General features: G+C 35.0%; 1 protein-coding gene across 5 annotated transcripts in view; it reads right to left on the reverse strand.

The window, feature by feature from the left end:
- LOC123864559 (diuretic hormone 45) overlaps positions 1–21,856 on the reverse strand; it is a 75,701-nt gene that overhangs the window by 20,554 nt on the left and 33,291 nt on the right. For 4 of the 5 annotated variants that reach the window (XR_006795808.1, XM_045905111.1, XM_045905112.1 and 1 more), the window contains exon 2: positions 2,782–2,907. Coding sequence is in view for 4 of the 5 variants with exons in the window: in XM_045905111.1 (XP_045761067.1) it covers positions 2,782–2,907 (126 nt within the window). In the remaining variant the exon portion in view is untranslated. Of the gene's footprint in view, positions 1–2,781; positions 2,908–16,741; positions 16,791–21,856 lie in introns of all 5 variants that reach the window. The other variant, XM_045905114.1, reaches the window with a different exon arrangement.

Here is a 21,856-nt window from a genome sequence, read left to right on the forward strand (position 1 = left end):
CTGTCAAAATTTAGGATCCACTGTTGGTCCACATGCAGACTTGCTTATTGACAAATGTGTAAAGGAAAAACATTTCAACAATTCTGCAACCACTCAACCATCCAAACCAATTAGGCATTCATCGATATTTTTTCGCATATCTATTCGAATTTGGCCAGTTTTGATCAATTTGCCAAGCAGGACCAACAGTTTTACTAAGGCCAATTTCATTCTACAAAAGATCGCGTGAGTTTACGGTGCTACCCAATAGAACAAGGAAAGTGCGGTACAACCTTCCTATTGCACTTGCCGTATTAGTTTCATATAATTGATTTATAGTTTTCTATTCTAGTAAGTCTATTGTTGTAGATTCATGTGACGGTTTGAAAGCACTTGTAAAAGTTAATTTGAATAAAAATATGTCTATTTCGTAGTAAGTAAGTATAAAGTTCTTTCTTAAAACAAGATTTTGAACTATTGTTCAAAATTGCACATTCATCATCTATCAGATCATTGAACTAATACCATAGAAATATACAGGCTTAATTAGGACTGGTAAGTATATCAAGTAATAGAAGTCATGCTTAGCTTCTATTACTTACCTACTTACTTATAGTAGAATACACGATACATCGAAGACATACGAACTTCGTAGGTAGGTATATATTTAAGCATCTTTTAAGTCATAACTAAGCAACGTTAATCACGATATTATGAAAGAGTTTTAAAATCATGGATTTTATTGTTTTCCCAATTTTATTATAATAAAATAGAAATTATTCTATTTTCATAGGTTTTTTTACATCCGAGTTATAGATGCGAGCAAGCTGTGAGGTGACCCAATAATGCCGGATGCTGAAATGTTGCGCAAGTGAGGTCAACTTAATTATTGTGAGAACCTGTACACTTATGTGCTCAATATAACATAATATTGGAGATTGAATAAGGATTTTAAATTTCTACTGGTTATGAAACATTCATAATCTAAAATGTTGGTTGATTTAGAAGGCTTTTGTACCTTTTATGTAATACTAGCCGATGCCCGCGTGGATTTGGGTTTTTCGAAATCCCGTGGGAACTCTTTGATTTCTGGGATAAAAAATAGCCTATGTGCTAATCCAGGATATTACCTATCTTAATTCCAAATTTCAGCGAAATCCGTTCAGTAGTTTTTGCGTGAAGGAGTAACAAACATACACACACACACATACACACAAACTTTCGCCTTTATAATATTAGTGTGATTTCCAACTAGATGATGCCCGTGACTTTAGACTGCGTGGATTTAGATTTTTAAAATCCTGTGAAAACTATGCTTTTCCGGGATAAAAAGTTGCCTATGACAATTTTCAGGACGCACGCTATCTCTATACCCATATAAATGTAGTTAAATGGGTGGACTTTAGAATCTATAAGGTAGATCTACATCTAATGTTACATTATATTATGTCATTAAACTACGAATCACCTAAGCATAAAATAATTATTATTAGTAGTTTTTACATTTTTTTTAGTAAGAGATCATCACAATATTTATTATCGCATTGAATCGCTACTAGTACTACTGAGCAGGGCTCTCCTTTCAAAATAAGATGGTAAATAAGTAAGACAGCTTTAAATGTAGTGTATGGATTTAACTAATTAAACTGCGCAAATATTTCGCTTTAAAATTGCTGTTTGCCTTAGTTTCATTAACAATAAAGATTAGAAAAACATCTTGTGTACCTATTTGTGCCTTAAAGTGGCAATTTCACCTTAATCCGTAAAGAAATCCGAGTTGGAAGTGGCAGCGATAATCATGGCACGTGACCTCACAAATTAAGCTCTCGATTCTTAAAGCGATTTCCATGCTAAGTTACTTTGAGCATGATGCTGCAGAATTCAAAAAGACATACCAATTTACCAGCTATTTGAGTTTGGCCAAAAGCAAAGATTAAGTTTTTTTAATCAAAACCTTTATTTTGTAAGAATTTTAAAGCTTCCATATTCGTATACTAGATGATGTTCACGACTTGGCCGCGTTTATTTTGGTTTTTAAAATTCGTGGGAAGCATCTATTTGATTTTTCGGCATAAAATGTAGCCTTGTATGTAAGTAGCCTAAAATGTATCCCAGGGGCGGATGCAAGCTATTTCCGTACCAAATTTCGTTAAAGTCGGTTAAACGGATGGGCCTTTAAAAATCCTGTGGGAACTCATTGATTTTCCAGGACAAAAAGAAGCCTAAGTCCATCCGCAATATGCAAGCTATATCTGTACCAAATACAGCGTATGTGATCGCAGACGTTAAAAATGTGTAATGCAAAAAAAACACGTCGTTTGTCCAAAAGTTTGTGAGGGAAATGTAAGTAGATGGTAAAGCCTCATACAACCATAATATTATAACGTTTTTGATCGCTTGTGGGTAAAAATAATATATTATTATGTACCTAATTCAATTGACCACCAGCGTAGCACATTGTAGTGCTACGACACGTAGCCACCGTAGCGTAGCCACTAGTGCGTGTTCACGTCAAGTCGAGGACGCGGTGGCGGACGCGCCCGCGAAATATCATATAGAATATTATATTTACATTATGTATTACTAGTTAATGCCCGTGACTTTGTCTGCGTGGATTTAGGTTTTTAACAATCTCGTGGAAACTCCTTGATTTCCGAAATACAAAGTCCTTCCCCAGAATGCAAGCTGTATTAGGTAGTAGGTACAAAACGTCAAAATCGGTTAAATAGATACGGACAAATAGACACTTTTACCTTTATTATATATTAGTATGGACTAGTTTGGATTATTTATTAATCTTACATCTTCGGGTGAAGAGGAGTCCAGTTGTTCCCAGTCCATGGCCGACGCTAGAGCGTTGGGAGACGGCGCGGCCTCGGCGCACGCGCTGCCCGCCACCACCGCTGCACACCAGATCGCCCACCACATCTGCGACAAATTCAAGTATCTTAAAAACTCTAATTCAGGATATATTACCACAGAGGTGGAGCGGAGCGGAGATGTGCGTAATAGACCAACCAGATAATTGTTAGATGACGTGATGTTTTTATTGCGTCATATCTCAATAATCTCATTGGTCGAAAACATTGCCGGTTCCTCTGATGCTGCAAATGTTCATGGGCAGTGGTAATAAGTTAACATCAGTGATCCGCCTGCTCGTTTGCTTGCTATTTTTTATTTATTTCATTAAATCACTCCGCTCTGCTTAGCTTTAGTGGAAAGCCGTTTGCTACGTCAGGGCTCTAGCACCAGTTCGAAAACTCTTTTCGGAACGCAAAGTGTGTGTAACTTATTATATAAAAAGCGATTAAGTTGTTGGCTTCCTATTCGGGAGGTCGGGGCTTAATCCGGGGCATGCACCTGAAATTTTTCGAAGAAAATACTCCAAACGGGGACCTTATCACTAAAATAATCTCTACCAGGCAACCTATATTATTCACAGATATTAGCGATAATAGAGTAATTAGCGGCGAAGGAAAATATTATCTTTCATGATTATATTTTACTATCGCAATCATGCAGAACGTTGAGATTTGCGCTTCAACCTGAAAATGTATGGTCGGTAAATAGACCTTCCTGTAAGTTGTTCGACCGAGTAAACGTGGCTTTGATGTGGGCATGTCCTGAGATGAATAAATTACGTATTCTCTTTTGTTATTGTTGCTATTTCAGAGTCAACCAGCAAATTTTCAAGGTCATCCAGGTACTATTTAAATGAAAAATCATAACCCGAATAAAAGCTTACGGGTCATGAAGATAAGAACCTAACATAAAATTAACATGGCTACGCTAAGTTAAATTCATGTTTAAATCTCTATACTTGTAATTAGCATGAAGACAATGTATGTGGCTGCTCATGAACTGTGGAACTGTGTTGTAGTGATGAGCACGGTTGCTAATTTTAAATCATTTTCATTTGATGAATATATTTTTCTTTACCGCAGTGATTGTACAAGCGAATTTTTACACTCAATTTTCGCACTTGCAATCGTTCGCTACATTAAATTAACTGGGAATAGACGAGGAATTTCAATCGAGATCAATTTAACGCTGATATTTTTGTTTCACGGATAGTAAATTTTCGCACATATATAATAATTTGTAAGTGCAAAGATTTGCTTTTCATGAAACGTAGCAAACGATTGTTTGCTACACTATTTAAATTACGTGATTTTCTCTTTCTAACACGCAGCGGTGCGAATGTTCTCGCTCTCAAGCTCTTTAGCTAGGGTTGAAGAACGCGCACGTGCGAAATTCAAACAATAAAGCGTATTAAATGTACCTAATAGTTTCAAACTTTGTATGATTTTGTTTCGTGTTTTTTCACAGGTTTCATTATATAAAATAACAATAGTGTTTCATGAAAAGGCTTTTTAACGTGATTTTTCACATGCAATCTGTGAAATGGTCCATCTCTACTGTGTTGAGTGTATGAGTAAATAGGATGGTGGAACAACAGAGTGAAGTACGGCCGCATTCACACTTGGCCCTAATGGGAGAGTCATGGGAAAAGGACATGTGGCTTTTTTATTTAATTGTTTATCTGTGTACGAGACGTAAGACAGGAAAGCTTAAAATAAAGTGGTTTCTTTTTGTTGGTTTTTTTATTTACTTAATAAGCATCTCTTTCTCCGTCCAGCAGTTTTACAGTGTTCAAGGTGTGCTTTTTAGGGTTTCTTAGTCAACAAGGAACTTTTATAGATAGTTTCACCCAACACATTTTTTTTGAAAAAAAGACCATTGGACACCGAGGGCGGCATCATTAAATTTTACATTTTAATTTTCTTAAATTTTACAGAATCGTTCAGGGCCTCCGGGGTTACTATTCAAAGTGACTCTGCCTTATTGAAAATATTCGGCCTGTTTTGGATTGATTTCTCCAAGCCAGAAAACAAACAGAGAGTAATATTATGAAACTTAATTTGCATTTGAAATTATTTCTAAGAAAATTTCAATTTTTCTGTAGGTATATTCTACCAGGTAAAATGACTTGTTACTTTTGAAAGTTATGAGCATTTATTTGAACAACCTCATATCAAAGAAAATCTGGAAATACCTTACGATGGAAAATTATCTTCTTAAATATGTTATTTGCAATCACAAAGCAAATACATTGTAAGTACTGAATATGAGTGGGAGAAGAAAGATACAAGATTCTCAACCCATTGTTGCATACTGAATTCAGGCACCGTTCTTTTCAAAAAACGTCGCTGTTCCTAAATGAGATCGTTTGAGGGCAAACGGCTCAGCATAAGCGCGGGATAATTTGTGGGAACAATGAGAAATCTTACGTCATTGTGGATGTCTCACGAAATCAGTCTGCTGTATAAAAACTGAGCTCTTTAGTGAACCGAGAGATATAATTTGGCTTTATCGTGTGCCGATAATAATAATTTATTATGTTGAGATGAGATATGATTGTAATATCTCTTATGGAAAGGCTCACTTCACCATTTTTTTTTTTCATCATTATCATCACTCTCATCGATCGCCGCTGCCGGCAAATACTGAGTAAGGGTATTCTTTTAGAACGAGAAGAGCTTAGGTCATAGTCTACCACGCCGGCCAAGTGTGGATGAGCATGCTCTAGGCACATACTGCCGAAAATATTATGGAGAACTCTCAGGCATGCAGGTTTTCTCATGATATTTTCCTTAAGTAAGTGATATTTTACTGCTTAAAACGCGCATGGCTAAATCAGAAGTGCGTGCCTGAGATCGACCTCTAGACCCATCAAGTAGAAGCCTGAAGTCTTAACCACTAGGCAATCACAGCTAAAAAAGAGTGGGTTTCAAATATTAGATAAGCATACTGATCATGGTGGTAATGCACTACATATTTTGTTATATTTGGTAATTTTCGAAGTTATTTTTGTTTTGAAAATACCTACAGAATTATAGGTAGGTATAAACATCGATGTCTATCTACGCTATCCTAAATTATACCCTTAGATATTATTAACTATCCGATAAGAGTGAGAATGTGAGGTTTTATCCGAATATAATAAATGTTTTCCTTAGCTCATTATTTGTTGTACTTACAACATTTTTATTGTGTGGACGTTAATAAGAATCCGTTCCTCAAACCTTTGTTGACCAGTCTTGAGTTTCTTTCAAAATTATTATACAGAAGGTTCGTATCTTGGATGAATTAAACACGTATCGATCATTCTTTTATGTGTTATGAATTCTTTTAATCTATAGTATACCTACTGCTTTTTTTCATTGATTGATGACGGTTTATTGTTTAGAACTTTCTATTTTAGATATTTAGAGGTGAACCTATTCATTGCAAAGCTATCTCTGTATTTAATCCCTAATACAGTATTTTTGGGGTACGTGTTGATAGTGAAAAAAAAGAAAATTACAGAAAACTTGTAAAATATCTATGCTTTTTAAATAATAGACGTCATCTTATCATGACTGAACTTGCTTGCCCCTTTAACTAAAAGATCGCTGACAGTGGAAATGACAAGTGTAAATTAAAATTTATAACACCCCCGACAAGTGAAGGTTACACTAACTAAAAAAGAGCTGATAACTTTCAAACGGTTGAACCGATTTTCTTGGATTATAGCTAAGAACACTCTCGTTCAAGCCACCTTTCAAACAAAAAAAAAAAAAAAACTAAATAAAAATTGGTTCATTATTTTAGGAGCTACGATGCCACAGACAGATACAGTTTAAAACAGACAGGTACAATTTAAAATTTACGGTTTTCAGTCTGTTTTGTGAGCGATGAACTATAAACCTAACCTGACACCTGAATTTTGTATTTTCGACTTAAGTTCGACTAGATGATTACACTCTTGTATCACTATTTCACAATAAAAAGAACACTTAGCGGAATTTATCTAAAACTTTTGCAATAAATCTATAGCAAAGTTACTCTACGAGTAGCTCTTGGGTCCGCCAGTTCGCAGGTTAAATAGCTACAATAAATTGTACTAGATAAGCCTGCTAAAGCGAATAAAGTTTGCCTCCTCGGGTCAGTTGAGGCATCGAAACGAACAACCATGAAAATTGATGAGACGAATCCTCGAAGATTTATTAGATACTAGCCGATGCCCGCGACTTCGCCCGCGTGGATTTAGGTTTTTTGAAATCCCGTGGGAACTCTTTAATTTTCCGGGATAAAAAGTAGCCTATGTGCTAATCCAGGATATTATCTATCTCCATTCTAAATTTCAGCCAAATCCGTCCAGTAGTTTTTGCGTGAAGGAGTAACAAACATACACACACACACACACACACACACACATACACACTTTCGCCTTTATAATATTAGTGTGATATAGGATGAGGATAGATATATAAATACTAGAGGATGCCCGCGGCTTCGCCCGCGTGGATTTCGGTTTTTTAAATCCCGTAGGAAATCTTTGATTTTCCGGGATAAAAAGTAGCCTATGTCCTTCCCCGAGATGTATCCCAAGTCTGTATCAAATTTCATTAAAATCGGTTCAGTGGTTGGGCCGTGAAAACGTAGCAGACAGACAGACACACTTTCGCATTTATAATATTAGTATAGATTAAGTATATTTTATTTCTAAAAAGCTTCTAGTCCAGAGTCATAATTTCATAAAAATATATTATTATGCCCCTCGCAGGATAGATCGCTTTTTATCGTCAAGGTGCAATAGTTACCTTACTCTCAGATTTTCTTTAAGAGGAAAGATAATGCGAATGACATAGACGATTTCACCTTCAAACTAGCAATTTTGACATGTCATGACCCTCTATTGACAATTAATCAAGCAGACATTTCAATCTGCGAAATTTACGCGGACTTTTAGTATTTTGACGTAGGAGGGTAAAAGATCCAGTACATGAACGAATAAGGACTACCCTGACATTGACCTAAAATTAAGGTATATGAGAATCGTTCTATATATAATTTTTATATTTTGTGTGTCTGTACACAGTAGGTATACACTCTTAAATTATTTAAATATCAAAAAATCAAATAAAATGCGTGGTATTAATTATTATAACTTATTTTATTTAACAAAAGGATAAATTGCCAGTAAATGAACTGGGAATTTCAGTGAATGAACGAACTCTATCTAGTGCATAAACTCTCGATTCCTATTAATAAATAAATTCTTAAATATATTTTCGGCTTGGAATTCAAAAAAAATTGTCAGATTTTCACAGTTTTTGACTTATTGTATATTTTTTTCTACATTTTGCGCGATAAATCAAAAACTATTTTACATAATAATAATAAATAAAACCTGTTTTAGAATGTATAATAGAGCCCTTTCTGTATAATAGAGAAAAACTTAATGCCCATGTTGCACCCAAGTCGCTGGAAGTGCAACATCAGCTGCTGAATGTTTTGAGAGTAGTGAGAACAATATACCGTAACACATGTTATCAGATTTGTTCCTTTGAGCCGAGAAGCCACATGTTCTGATGCTTTTTAGACAATCTAAGATCTCTCATTAAGTGGTCCAAATCATTTTGATTGAATAGTCTAAGTTGAGATGTAAAAGTCACTACATCGTCACTACCTTCTGAAAGTTCTTGAAGTAGATTGGAGGTACTGGGTTGGGGCTGAGGTACAGATTTATCACCAGAAGTCAGAATCGTTCTAATTGTAGACTGCAAGTTACAATAGAGTCGCTTGGAACAATTTTTTTGCTGTTTCTTCTGGTTATATTCACAATGCAGAAATAATAATCATCATGGTGTTTAGATGGTTCGCGCCAAATTATAATACTTTTTTTAGTAAAAGTAGGGTCTATTCTTATTTGCTCATAAACGCAATGAGGAAATACAGCTTCCACATATAAAAATTTGGAGTCCAGGCCTTGCTGTTAGCTGCTAATGGGTTCTCAAAGTAGCCCGAGTATGCTTGTTTTACAAAGTTAGACACACTTGCGCGACATTCTTTAATACGTACTCGCCACCAAATGGTACAAAAATGATTGGAATAACTTGCAGATGTTCTTCTTGATGTTAACACCTCGATAAATTTTGGAAATTACTTGTGTGATCTTAATAAAGTGTGAACATACAAAGTGTGAGTATAGTGCAAAATATGGGGGTACCTGTATCTCAAAAACTAGAGCTGCTGTGTAAAAAATTAAAGTAGATCTGAAATCAGCGACGTCAAATTAGTAAGAAACAGTTTCAAAACCTAATAAAACAAAAAAGTTGAATTTTGTATGCCAGTGAAATGATTTGGAATCGGAAGCCACTTTATATATCGCGAAATTTGGAAATGTGGTCAAATTTTCGAAATCCATATTTATCAATGAAAAGCGACATAATTTTGTAAGTAGTACTTACTTACTTCAGTTTACTATTTTTGAACAGTTTCGCAGAGGTACCTACAACAATCGGCCTCATTCAATCAGCCGCCATATTTATAGTTACAGGCAAATAAATACAATTAAGTATTGGAACTACAATACCTATGCTCCTAAATGTATCTTAAAAAACAAGTCTCATTCAGCGTTACAAGTGCAGAAGAGGAAGTAGACAGACGGATTAACATCAGTTCGAACAAGTACTGGGCACAAAAGGAAAGAATGAAAGGAGCTTACCCAGTACATCTTAAAAGATCCGTTACAGATACATGCATCCTGCCATGCCTCACCTATGCCAGCCAAACATGGGTCCAGACAAAGAATATAAAAAGAATAATAGTGACTTGCTAAAGGGCGATGGCAAGGAGCATAACTTAAGGAAAAAATATTCAAAGTGAGAATTGAAGACATAAGAAAAAAGACAAAGCCTACAGACACCTTGAGACATGCCCTAAAACTGAAATGCAAATGGTCATATTGTATCGATTTTTACAGATGAAAGAAGGACAGGAAAAATCTCCCCTTGGCCAGGTCCAGCAGGCAAAAGAAAAATAGGTAGACCGAAGACGCGTTGGTCTAATGCTATTGTGCAAATCGCGAGAGAAAATTAGCTTGATAGTACCAAAGACAGAGAGAAATGGGGATACCCAAGAGGGATCCTTATCCAAGAAAGAAGAATACCAGAATAAATATTTTAAAAAAAATCTAAAGAAAAATTAAACCGACTTCAAAAACCACAAACACTAAAAAGTAAAAATAATTTTAGTGATTGTGGTTTTTGAAGTCGGTTTTATTTTTCTTTTGAAATTTTTTTATTTCACAATTTTTAGTGGCCCCACTGTACATGCCATACCCAGTTAAAACCCTACTGTTTACTAAGATATTATCGAGCATCGATATTAAGATCGCGAGCAATTTGCTCTTATCCATTGAGGAGTTCCGTTCTCCATCTCGGAAGATATTCATCAGATCTTCATCAAATTTATATGGGACCACCTGCGAAGTATACCCTATCAAACAAAAAAAAATCCAAATTGGTCCAGGCGTCTTTGAGTAATCGGGGAACATACGTTAAAAAAAAAAGATACCGAGGAATTCAGAACCTCTTCCTTTTTTTGAAGTCGGTTAAAAATATTTTTTAAATTTTGGTAACAGTTTCCTTTTTGTGATCCCAGGGAGCTTTAAATATCGATTTTGAACCAAATCGGTCAATCAACAAAGAATTTCAAAATGGCGTCGACTTTTTTAAATTTTGGTAACAGTTTCTTATTTTGTGATGCCAGGGAGCTCTAAATATCGATTTTGAACGAAATCGGTCAATTAACAAAGAATTTCAAAATGGCGTCGACTTTTTTAAATTTTGGTAAGTTTCCTTTTTTGTGATCCCAGGGAGCTCTAAATATCGATTTTGAACGAAATCGGTCAATTAACAAAGAATTTCAAAATGGCGTCGACTTTTTTAAATTTTGGTAACAGTTTCCTTTTTTGTGATGCCAGGGAGCTCTAAATATCGATTTTGAACGAAATCGGTCAATTAACAAAGAATTTCAAAATGGCGTCGACTTTTTTAAATTTTGGTAACAGTTTCCTTTTTTGTGATGCCAGGGAGCTCTAAATATCGATTTTGAACGAAATCGGTCAATTAACAAAGAATTTCAAAATGGCGTCGACTTTTTTAAATTTTGGTAACAGTTTCTTATTTTGTGATCCCAGGGAGCTCTAAATATCGATTTTGAACGAAATCGGTCAATTAACAAAGAATTTCAAAATGTCGTCGACTTTTTTAAATTTTGGTAACAGTTTCTTATTTTGTGATCCCAGGGAGCTCTAAATATCGATTTTCAACGAAATCGGTCAATTAACAAAGAATTACAAAATGGCGTCGACTTTTTTAAATTTTGGTAACAGTTTCTTATTTTGTGATCCCAGGGAGCTCTAAATATCGATTTTGAACGAAATCGGTCAATTAACAAAGAATTACAAAATGGTGCCAACTGTTTTAAGTTTTGGTAACAATTTCCTGTTTTGTGATCCTAGGGATCCTCAGATATTGATTTTGAACAAAATCTATGACAGTTCAAGAAAATAGATTGTAAACACTATTTAAATTATTATCATTAACATTAAATTAAATGAAAACACGACGCGCGACGTGTACTGCAGCCCCTGAGCTTGAGCACAGGCCGAACCGGTATAAACCGATTTCTCTCCGTACGCGACGTAGCGCCTGTGCTCACGCACACACGCGCCTCAAGCTTGTAGTAGTGTAGTACCTATCGTAGCGCGCTTACGAGTATATGAAGCTTTGACTCTGTTCGCTACTCATGTGGTTATACAACGCAATACCAAACTCACAAACACTCGTACAAACATACAGACAAGTATATACTCACACACACTCACACACACACACATGGACGCACGCACACGCACTTTTGAACGGTTTGAACGGAACACGGTTTTGAAATTGAAATTGAAAAAAGTGTAAGAATTTGTAAGAAAATATTTAAAAAAGGTATATCAGCCGGTTTTTTATTCCAGCTCTTAATACATGTAAAAACGTCCAATCTGTTCATTTACTTGAGCCTTTACCCTAGTACCTAATTATATCGACCGCCCCATATCAAAACAAAGTAAATGTCATTTTTCCGAAAATCGTTTTATGTCATAAGCCTAACTTTCATAGTATGTCCCGTTGTATGGTAAGGACACCCACATTAAAGTAAAATTAAAAGCTAGTAAGTCGCTTTGACCATTTTAAAACATAGTAAGTCTATGAACTCGCTAGGTTTTTTATAGATTAATGCGCCTTACTAAGTTTTTCAAAGGAATTAGATTAAATAAAATAAATATCACCCATTATCTAAATACCATGTCAAAACAGTAAATACTTAATAATGCATTAAAACTTAAAAGTAAGATAGGAAAAGTCAAAAGGAGTTCTGACCTCTACATGTCAACTGTTAAATATGGTTTGCAAGGGAAATACTTTGCATACTTACATAATGTTTTTAGGGTTCCATATCTCAAAAGGAAACACGGGACCCTTATAGGATCACTTTGTTGTCTGTCTTTCTGTCCGTCTGTCGTGTCTGTCAAGGAAACCGATAGGGTATTTCCCGTTAACCTAGAATTATGGGCAGGTATAGAGGTCTCAACTCTCATAGCCCAAGTAAAGGAATAAATCCGAGAACAAATTTCGTGATTCTAGATCAACGGGAAGTACTGTATAGGTTTTCTTGACGGACGGACGGACAAATGGACAGACAACAAAGTGATCCTTTAAGAGCTCCGTTTTTCATTTTGAGGTACAGAACCCTAAAAAAGAAAATGATGCACATGTAATGAATAAATGTGTAGGCCAGTCTTCACACTAAAATATTTAAACCCCTTTAATTTAAAAACTGTCATAGCCTAGTGGTTAGAACGTCCGCCTCCTAATCAAAGGTCGGGGGTTCGATCCTGGAATCACGTTCTACTAACTTTTCAGTTATGTGCGTTTTAAGCAATTTAATATCACTTGCTTTAACGGCGAAGGAAAACATCGTGAGGAAACCTGCATACCTGCAAGTTTTCCGTGTTCTCAAAGGTGTGTTCCTAAACTTCTCTTGAATTTAAACCACTTACTAGGTTTTGATCTGAGAAAGAAATTTGACATTAATTGACAAAATTGAGAGACCTAAGCTTGTATAAGAACACAGAAGTATCATAATTCGTGTTCACTTTGCCTAACGTCTCTCGGAGAGCAGAGAGAGATTTAAACTGTTTCTTATAATCATTGGCCATATTTCAAATGCGAAAGTGTGTTTGTTGGTTTAATATTCAATCACGCTACAACGGAGCAACCAGTCGACGTGGTTTTTTGCATGGATACATTTAAAGACCTTGAGAGTGACATCTCTCTCCGCATCGTATTCTTTATTGCTGAGGGTTGTGACCTCTTTCCATTATTCCTACATCTAATGGTAGGTTTTCTTGGGATGCGGTGAGTTCAAAGAGCCTACGGAACTCGACTAGAAAAACGAGATTTTGACTCTTAGGTTTAACGGTTATGAATTAGTTATTATTATCAGTGATAAAATTGATTAGGGCTGCCAGGTAAAATGACATTTATCTCGGAAAATCAAAGAGTTTCCACGAGATTTTTTCCAAGTTTGCGCTACTAAGTACATATATTATGAAGAGGAAAGGTTTGTTTGTTTGTTATCGATAAACTCTGAAACTACTGAACTACTTGCACTAAAGACATAATCATCAACATCAACCGACAGACGTCCACAGTGAACATAGGTCTTTAATAGGGTCTTCCACATGCTACGGGTTTGCGCCGCCTGAATCTTTGCGCTTGCGCTTGACGACAATCATGCTTTAAAGAAAGCAATGATGAGGTCCAAGTTGGAGCACGCTTACCTAGAAGATGCCTATTCACTCTTGGCTTGCAGGTATCTAAGGTATATATGGCAGGAAACACGGCCGCCGAAATGGCGTTCCAACCTTTAGGCTCTCCCCATTGCCCGCAGCATGAATCTGAGCTTTCTTATGATGGTTATATTATTATGTACATATAATATCTCATAAGAAATCTCTAACACACAATCCAGCTAAGTAGGTCCAATTTCAAAAAAAGCTAGCTAGCCGACAAATCTAACTCAGTTAGGCAGCCTTCGGGAACCTTCGAGATGTCTCTCGTCCAAAATTCCTCAATGCTTGAAGACCAGTCTTTGAATAGTGCATGATATCAGTGATGAAAAATGGATCCGAAATATAGGTCTTTTTTGTACACAGGAAATGCCTGACGCATACCCCTCCGTCATGTGGGGCTTGCACCAAACTTGCACTACTACGAAATCCATTTCGGAACACGGCACCCGGAACGAGGCGCGCTATCTCCTAAAAAACATAGGTATAATACCTATTTAGAACACTTACTATCTGTCATCATAATCTATGACAACCTCCGAGTATTTACCTGGTAAAACCGTGACTTTAGAATAAATTTTAGTATATAAGCAGGCTTCATTTAGAAATGAAAAAATCCCTATTTTATTTTTCAACGATTATAAACACAACTTTCATTCAAAAATAATAAGCTTAAATTCATTTTAAATAATATTTTGCGACGAAATGACGCGCACAGTCCTTCCGCCATGACAGTCCAGTGGACACTGAATTCCATAGAGCGCCTGCAAGAAAATAAATAGCACAGGAAGTTTTTTGGTTAGTTTTAGATTATTTAAGAAATGAAAAACATTTAGTATAAAACTAACAGTTCGAATTGATTGTTAAACCTAAACATATCATTTTCTGGAGGTTGGCTTCAAAGCATCAAGATGTTAAAGTAAATTTTTACAGAACAAGTTGCGAACAGCAATGTTTTCAACTTGTTTTTTTTATTTATTGGGATAATGTATACTAAATTAAAAGAGGCCCTTATAATCTTCACAAACTGAAGTTTTTAATTGCATGTATTTAATAGCTGTTAATGCTTTAGAAAAATAAACAATTTACTTCAAAGTACAGCATTTTTGCGATTTGTCAAATAGCAATTACCTATCCATACTAACAGTTATTGAAAATGCAAATAGTTTAGCCTTACACGGGGTAACAGTATCTTAGGTCGAATCAGAATCTCTTGAATTTATCTATAAACTAATAATCATAAATGCGAATATGTGATTCTATCTGTCTGTCTGCTACGTTTTCACGGCACATCTGTATAACATATTTTCAGAGTGAGCTTACATCCTGATGACGAAAGACTACTATTTGTCCCGAAAAATTAGGACTCCCACATGAATTTTAAAAACCTAAATTCACGTGGACGAAGTCGTGCTCATGATTTATCTGGTGAAGAGATTGCTTGCATCATGGAAACGACCATAGGCTATTTTTATCTCGGGAAATCAGAGTGTTCCCGTAGGAATTTTATAAAACCTAAATTCAGACGAACAAAGTCACGGGCATCATCTAGTAAGTGTTATAAAAATATTGAATCGTAATGTGCCAGTTATGTTAAGAGCGAAGAATGCATGCAGATTTACATAAGAGGCTGTAGTTGATTACTTTTTCTGAGCAACAATTTCTAATACAACAAAATATGTAATGCCATAATAATAACATAATATAATTATATCCGAAATACAGGTAAATTAATTATGGGGTAACAATACCTATATGCCTATTCTTTTGCCTGGAATTATTATTCAGTATTTTCCAATTAGGCTTATCGACGTCTTATTTCTTATCCTTGATGTCTAACCTATAATAACCTATTATATTCAACCTTTGATTTAGTACCTTCATTCCTCGAACCTGATGTTATAGTAATCTTGTTCATTCTTAACTTTTCAGGGAATCAATCTACGTGTAAAAACTCAAATCTATTAAACATGTTTCTACACACTAGATGGTTACTATGGAACAAAATCGCCCAAAACCTAGTTATAAGGTTTTGGTGCGAATACTCCTAAGTACCTACTCACATCGCTTTAGTACAGGAAGTCTGGCGTCTGGCACTTCCGGCGATCTTCATACGAACATACGAATATAGGATTTCTCACTTTCTCTACAAGTGTCAATAGTTCCCAACAGTGGTAAAATGTTAGCTAGAGTTTTAACTAATCTAATTATAATACAAGTTAGAATGTACACATATTTTTAAGAATAAATGTTTAAATTTTATTATGTACCTATCTGGTTTTAAGTACCAACTTTAAATCAACGTTATGAACGAATATGAAAACGCTATGATTCCGCCGTGTGAAAATCTGAATTAAAACTAGCTTTTGTATGTGCAGATGACGAAAGTCCGCATGGATTTAGCTTTTTGGACCTGTTGGAATGTTTTGTATTCCCAGGATAAAGGTATCCTATCTCCAGCCCCAGCTCGTAACCTACATCTGGGCCTTTTGTTAAGATTGATTCTACACTCGCGCCGTGAGAAGATAATAGACAGACAAGCAGAGAGACGGACACACTTTCGCATTTATAATATTTATTCGTATATTTGTTCTAATCTCACTTTATTTTAAATAGGTACCTGGACACGACTCGATGTTTTAAAATTTGATTGGTGTTATCTCTGGATTCGTATGCAAACTCAAAGTTGACTCCTATCTTGGCCATATTATATTACCTAGTTACTGAATTTTACGTACACAAGTCAGAAATGGGATGATTCCCAGAAACAAAGTCAATAAATGCATAATAATATGCTGACTTTCGCAACTTTGTCGTATTGGAAATCAGATAGCTGGGGTCAAATCGAAAATGTATAGCTATACAAATTAGAATTCAGATAGACATGGCAAATTCGTTAGGACATTTATGTAACTAAACTATTAGTAAAAAAATAGAAATTTAATCTTTACGAATGTACCTACTCATGCCTAATCTAGTTTGTACGCATATACGTTTATAATAATTCTAGTATAATAGGTTACTTACCATTTTAAATAATATCAAAACAACGACTTAAGTTCCAACGAAAATGGTTCTGAAACAAAAGAAAAGGTTTATTAATTTTTTTGCGTAGTGTTATATTCATACCTTTGAACTTAGTAGTCATGGTCATAGCAGGCAAGAATAAATCTATTGAGTAGTTCTAATAAGTACCTAACTACCTACTACCTATGCTAGAGTGTAGTAATATTATCGCTCGCTGTCGTATTTAGTTTTGTTATTGTTCAGGACAAGCGATTTTCAGTTTTGCCTTTCTTCATTCTCATTGAGATCAATCCAGACCTTTTGGTTGAAATATATCTTCCATATGCTGAGCTATTCTATCAGGTTTTTAATGTTATTATTATGATAGCCTGTTTTCTATTAGCTAACTCAATAAAGTGTTATATTTCTAATCTTCATCTCAATGTTATGACGAGTAAAATCACAATACAAAATTTCACAAAATTTCACTATAGAATAGGACAACGTTTTCAAGTCAATTTCTTGAATTTGATTTGTACAAAGAGTCTGTAAATGAGTTATGCTACCAATATGCTACTTAGTAATATTTATTTTTATGCGAATATTAGATACGCAGTTAAAATTTACATCAATATCTCGCGATCCAGATATCGTAGAGAAACGACGATTAGATGGAAAAGTACATTTTAATCAAAACACTAAAATGTAGAAAACTTAGTGGTCCTAACTCAAATCAGCTAAAAAGTGAGATATGACAGTTAGTCATGCGAGCGATGATATTATGTCATATCAGTTCAGTTTGACTGTCATTTTTAGCTCTCGTTTCGTGTCTAGTGTTTACTAAATGTCACAGTACAGGATTAAAAGGAAGTGATAGATGACCTAATTTCGCTATCTGCAAAACTAGAACACCGAATACGTTCTGTAGGTACAATATTCTTCTATTTTCCTTTTTTGACATGAATCCTATGTTTATATTTTTTCAGCTTTTACATATCTAAGCTTTTAAATGACAGAGCGAGCGGGAAGAGTCGCTCTGTGTCCAACACCGAATGATAGCCACCGAGCTCATTCAACATTAAGTAAATAACATTAACGTTATCAAAAAAAAATCAAAGCTAATTTATAGATTCGAGAAATCCGTTATTATTTATTTTTAAACTGATCCTATATAAACAAATTGTATGAGCACAAATTAAATGGTTTTAATGAACGTCACGTTTTATCCGCGATTGTTGGTTTAAAGTTGAACAGTGAAATATTCAGAAATAATAATTGCTTACGCTGACAATAAATAAGGTGTGTACCTACGAATAAGGTAGATGTTATAAGATTTCTTCCAAATGACCTGTACATTGATAACTTTCGTTTAAGATGAATTTCATAACCTAATTAAAATATATACAACTACATAATACTGATGTAGAACAGTGGCGTGCACAAGTCAAAGCCAGGATAGGCATAACTGAGGTTGAATGGTAGTAGATTATAAAGAAAATTGGGCATTGCTCTATTTCAACTAAGGTAAGCAGTGCTTTTATGCATCTATGACTTGCACGCCACTTATGTGAACCATTCGTAAAAGCATATCAATTTAATTTAGTTTTTCTAACTGTTATTAAAAGTGATCACATTCACTCTATAAAAAGTTCGTATAAGGTAGAGCTGAATGTGGTTAACATCTATTAAAACCACTCAGGGATGAGAGATAGAGTTTTAATATGATAATAGGATAAAGAACTGAGGAGACAAGATTTTATTAAACTATTAATTAAACAATCATATTAATTGACAATTTAAACGCCTTTCTAATTCGGATGCAAGCGCTTAACAATCAAGTAGGTAATTAGCAGTGAATTTAATCAAACGGGATCCATCATTCCCGTTCATGATTGCAGTTCAATTTGGTCGAATGTCCGGAGTAGTGGTTTAGCAGGTAATCGATTCGAATCAGCTGCCACCGACATCGTGCCACTTTACTCAGTCAAGTTACTTTAGCAACCAATAGAACTTTGTCCAAAATTCAATAACTTATTCGGTAAGCATTTAATTCGAATCCCGAGAGGATTCGAATTCTATAATATATAGGAAATTTTGAAGAAATGCTTGATAAAAGTCTTCTGCTTGTATAATAATAGTGAACTGAGCCTGTCAGTTGAAACGTAGTGGGCATACCTAATATTTGTGATAGTTTAGTTCATCTTAGTGAATATAAAAACAAAGAGCCAGCGATTGTACTGGATATGTTAGGTGGCACATATTACGTTGTGGACATAGATATGTATGTGGATAATAGTGCTATTCGGAAAAAAGCCAGAAATTGTCGTATCACCAATTGTCTTATTAGCCTTAAGATGCTGTTGCGATCCAATCCATTTAACCGATTTTGTTGACATTTGGTATAGAGAAAGTTCATCCCATTGACGAACTACTTTATATCCCGGAAAAACAAAGAATTTCCAAGGGATTTTCTAAACCTAAATCCACACGGACGAAGTCAATAACACGACTCGATAGGTATCTATAGTTCGCGACAGGTTGAGACACCAATCGGCGCCCGCGCTCGCCCGCACCCCGATTGCCATCTGGACCTGTCGCGTAGTATACCTGGTAGCTGAACCTAAATCAATTTCTTCATCTGACAGGTCCTAGTTCGCTATCATCAGGCAACTCAGAAGTATCGCCATACAGTTTCTAGCTTTTATAAAAGCTTTTATCACAATTTCCTGCGAGCTCTCAGTCCTGTTGTTTACACTAATGTTGTTACGAGTATATGAGCTGCCTCGTTTCCAAAACAGTTACAAAGTTTTATTGTATGTAAATTGGATTTCTTAAAGGTTATTATGCGGATCAAACTTGCTCACTTACTTGTACTTCGTAACCTAAGTTGAGGTAGGAAATTGATTTGTTATTGAACTTAATATTGAAGTGCTTGAAAGTTATTGTTATAAACATAATTGTACCTATTCTTAATAACTGCATTAAGGATTAAATTTAGAATGAATATTTCAAATTCTAGGGAAGCAGTGTTAAAGCACAGAATAAGTCTAAATAGTAGATGCGACTAGCGGCAATTTCTTATTAGATACAACAGAGCATTACACTATACCACAAGAGAAAATTTAAAAAAAATAACAACCTATATTAAATCCGTAAAGCACTGACTTCATTAGAGTGGAATTTTTGAAAATCTGTGAAGGGTGGAATTTTCCGAATTCCTGAAACTAAAATAAAACAGGATTTTTATTGGATTCAATGTAACCTTTAGGCTTCTGCTACTTAATTTTCTCATCACGCACCATTGTCCATGGTCATTATACATGGTATTTGTAAGCGATTGTTTGCACATTATAGGCAAAATATGATTATCTATGAGAATAATGGTTTCCTGGGATGGTTAACAACATTACACCTACTGAATGGCGAAGGTACGTGTCAGGATTTTAATATCGAGATAATTAATATCTGCCTAAGGCAAAACCACATAAATTATTTTTACTATGGGCACATGTTTTAACGATTTTTTCACTGCATCGCGTTTTGGCTACTTTGGTATCAAAATTGGCATGACTCCTAAGTTTGGAGTCATCCCAATTTTGTTTGGATGCCAGATTATGTGTGCCTGATTTTGATGTTGCAAACGAGTCTAATTAGCATAAAAGTTTCCTTATGAATCTCTCACAAGAATACCTAAACATTAGTGGGTGATATATCTGTATTTAACTTTTCTTTGCTCTCGTGATACTCGGATCAAGCTGTATCGAGATAGGTACTATCCTCCGCTTCTGATTAGATATTTTGATCAAAGTGTCTATTTAAACATCTAACTCTATGCTTTCAAACCCCGAAAATATCTTCTCATTCGGTCGAGTAGGTACTTTTTGCGTGACTCATGCAAAATATATTTATGTAATACTTAATTGACAAATATTACTAAGTATTATTCTTGGTAAAGATTCCTGTAAAGTACCTACTATTAAGGTATTCTATAATAAGGATGTTTTCTACAATGAAATGGATATTTAACTAAATATTTTATATCTATCTATTCCTGACCACCCACACAAGTAGGTATATTCAAACGATGTGCACTTGTAAATTTTATACTAAGCTTTTGTTAAGTTGCATCCAGCGAGTAATTTTTTGTCATATATCACTTTGTATTCAGTGTTCACGACGTCGGCGAAACGTCGCGTTTTGTTACATTCACATGCATGCAAATGTTGAGTATTATATTATATGTTAGCTTAGTATCTAGCAAAGCAAGCAATACTTTTGCAAATAATATCTGCATTTTTAGTGTTCAGTAATCAAAAACTAAAATTCCTTTTCGTAAACCAAAATTAAGCCATACCAAAATCAACTAATTTTATTATAATACAAGTGTAAATTAAAAATTTATAACACCCCCGACAAGTGAAGGTTACAGTAACTAGAAAAGACCGAAAAGACCTGATAACTTTCAAACGGCTGAACCGATTTTCTTGGACTATTCCGCGCCTACGATCCAAAGTATCTGAGTTTTCCAAAACATCATTTTCGTTTCAAATAAATAATTATGTATTTAGGCAATGTCCATCTTGACAGCTTGACATTTGTCAATTGACATAATATTATGAACCTAACGGTTATGTAACCTTCTTTTCTACAAGAAAACTAGAAAAGAGCTGATAACTCTTAAACGGCTGCACCAATTTTTTGGATTATAGCTAAGAACACTCTCGATCAAGCTACCTTTCAAACAAAAAAAAGTAAATTAAAATCGGTTCATTCGTTTAGGCGCTACGATGCCACAGACAGATACACAGATACACAGACAAACAGATACACAGATACACACGTCAAACTTATAACACCCCTCTTTTAGGGTCGGGGGTTAAAAAAAAAAACAAATCACAGGAGTCACAGCACCTGTGTATCGACCGTGTATGAAATTTCGATTCAAGGCGACTAAGTAAGTTTGAGTAATAAGTAATTCCTGGCATAAAATTAAAAAAAAGTGAATTCAACAAAGATCAACTGGCAGGTCTAGTTTGCCTTAATCAGGCAATGCAATCATAACTAGATTCCCAACTTTCAGATTTTTCTAAACTCCTCGACATATCCTTCGGACTCTCAGTCTGCCATTATTTTAAA

The sequence above is a fragment of the Maniola jurtina genome, chromosome 4, assembly GCF_905333055.1.
Source record: "Maniola jurtina chromosome 4, ilManJurt1.1, whole genome shotgun sequence".
Taxonomy (NCBI): domain Eukaryota; kingdom Metazoa; phylum Arthropoda; class Insecta; order Lepidoptera; family Nymphalidae; genus Maniola; species Maniola jurtina.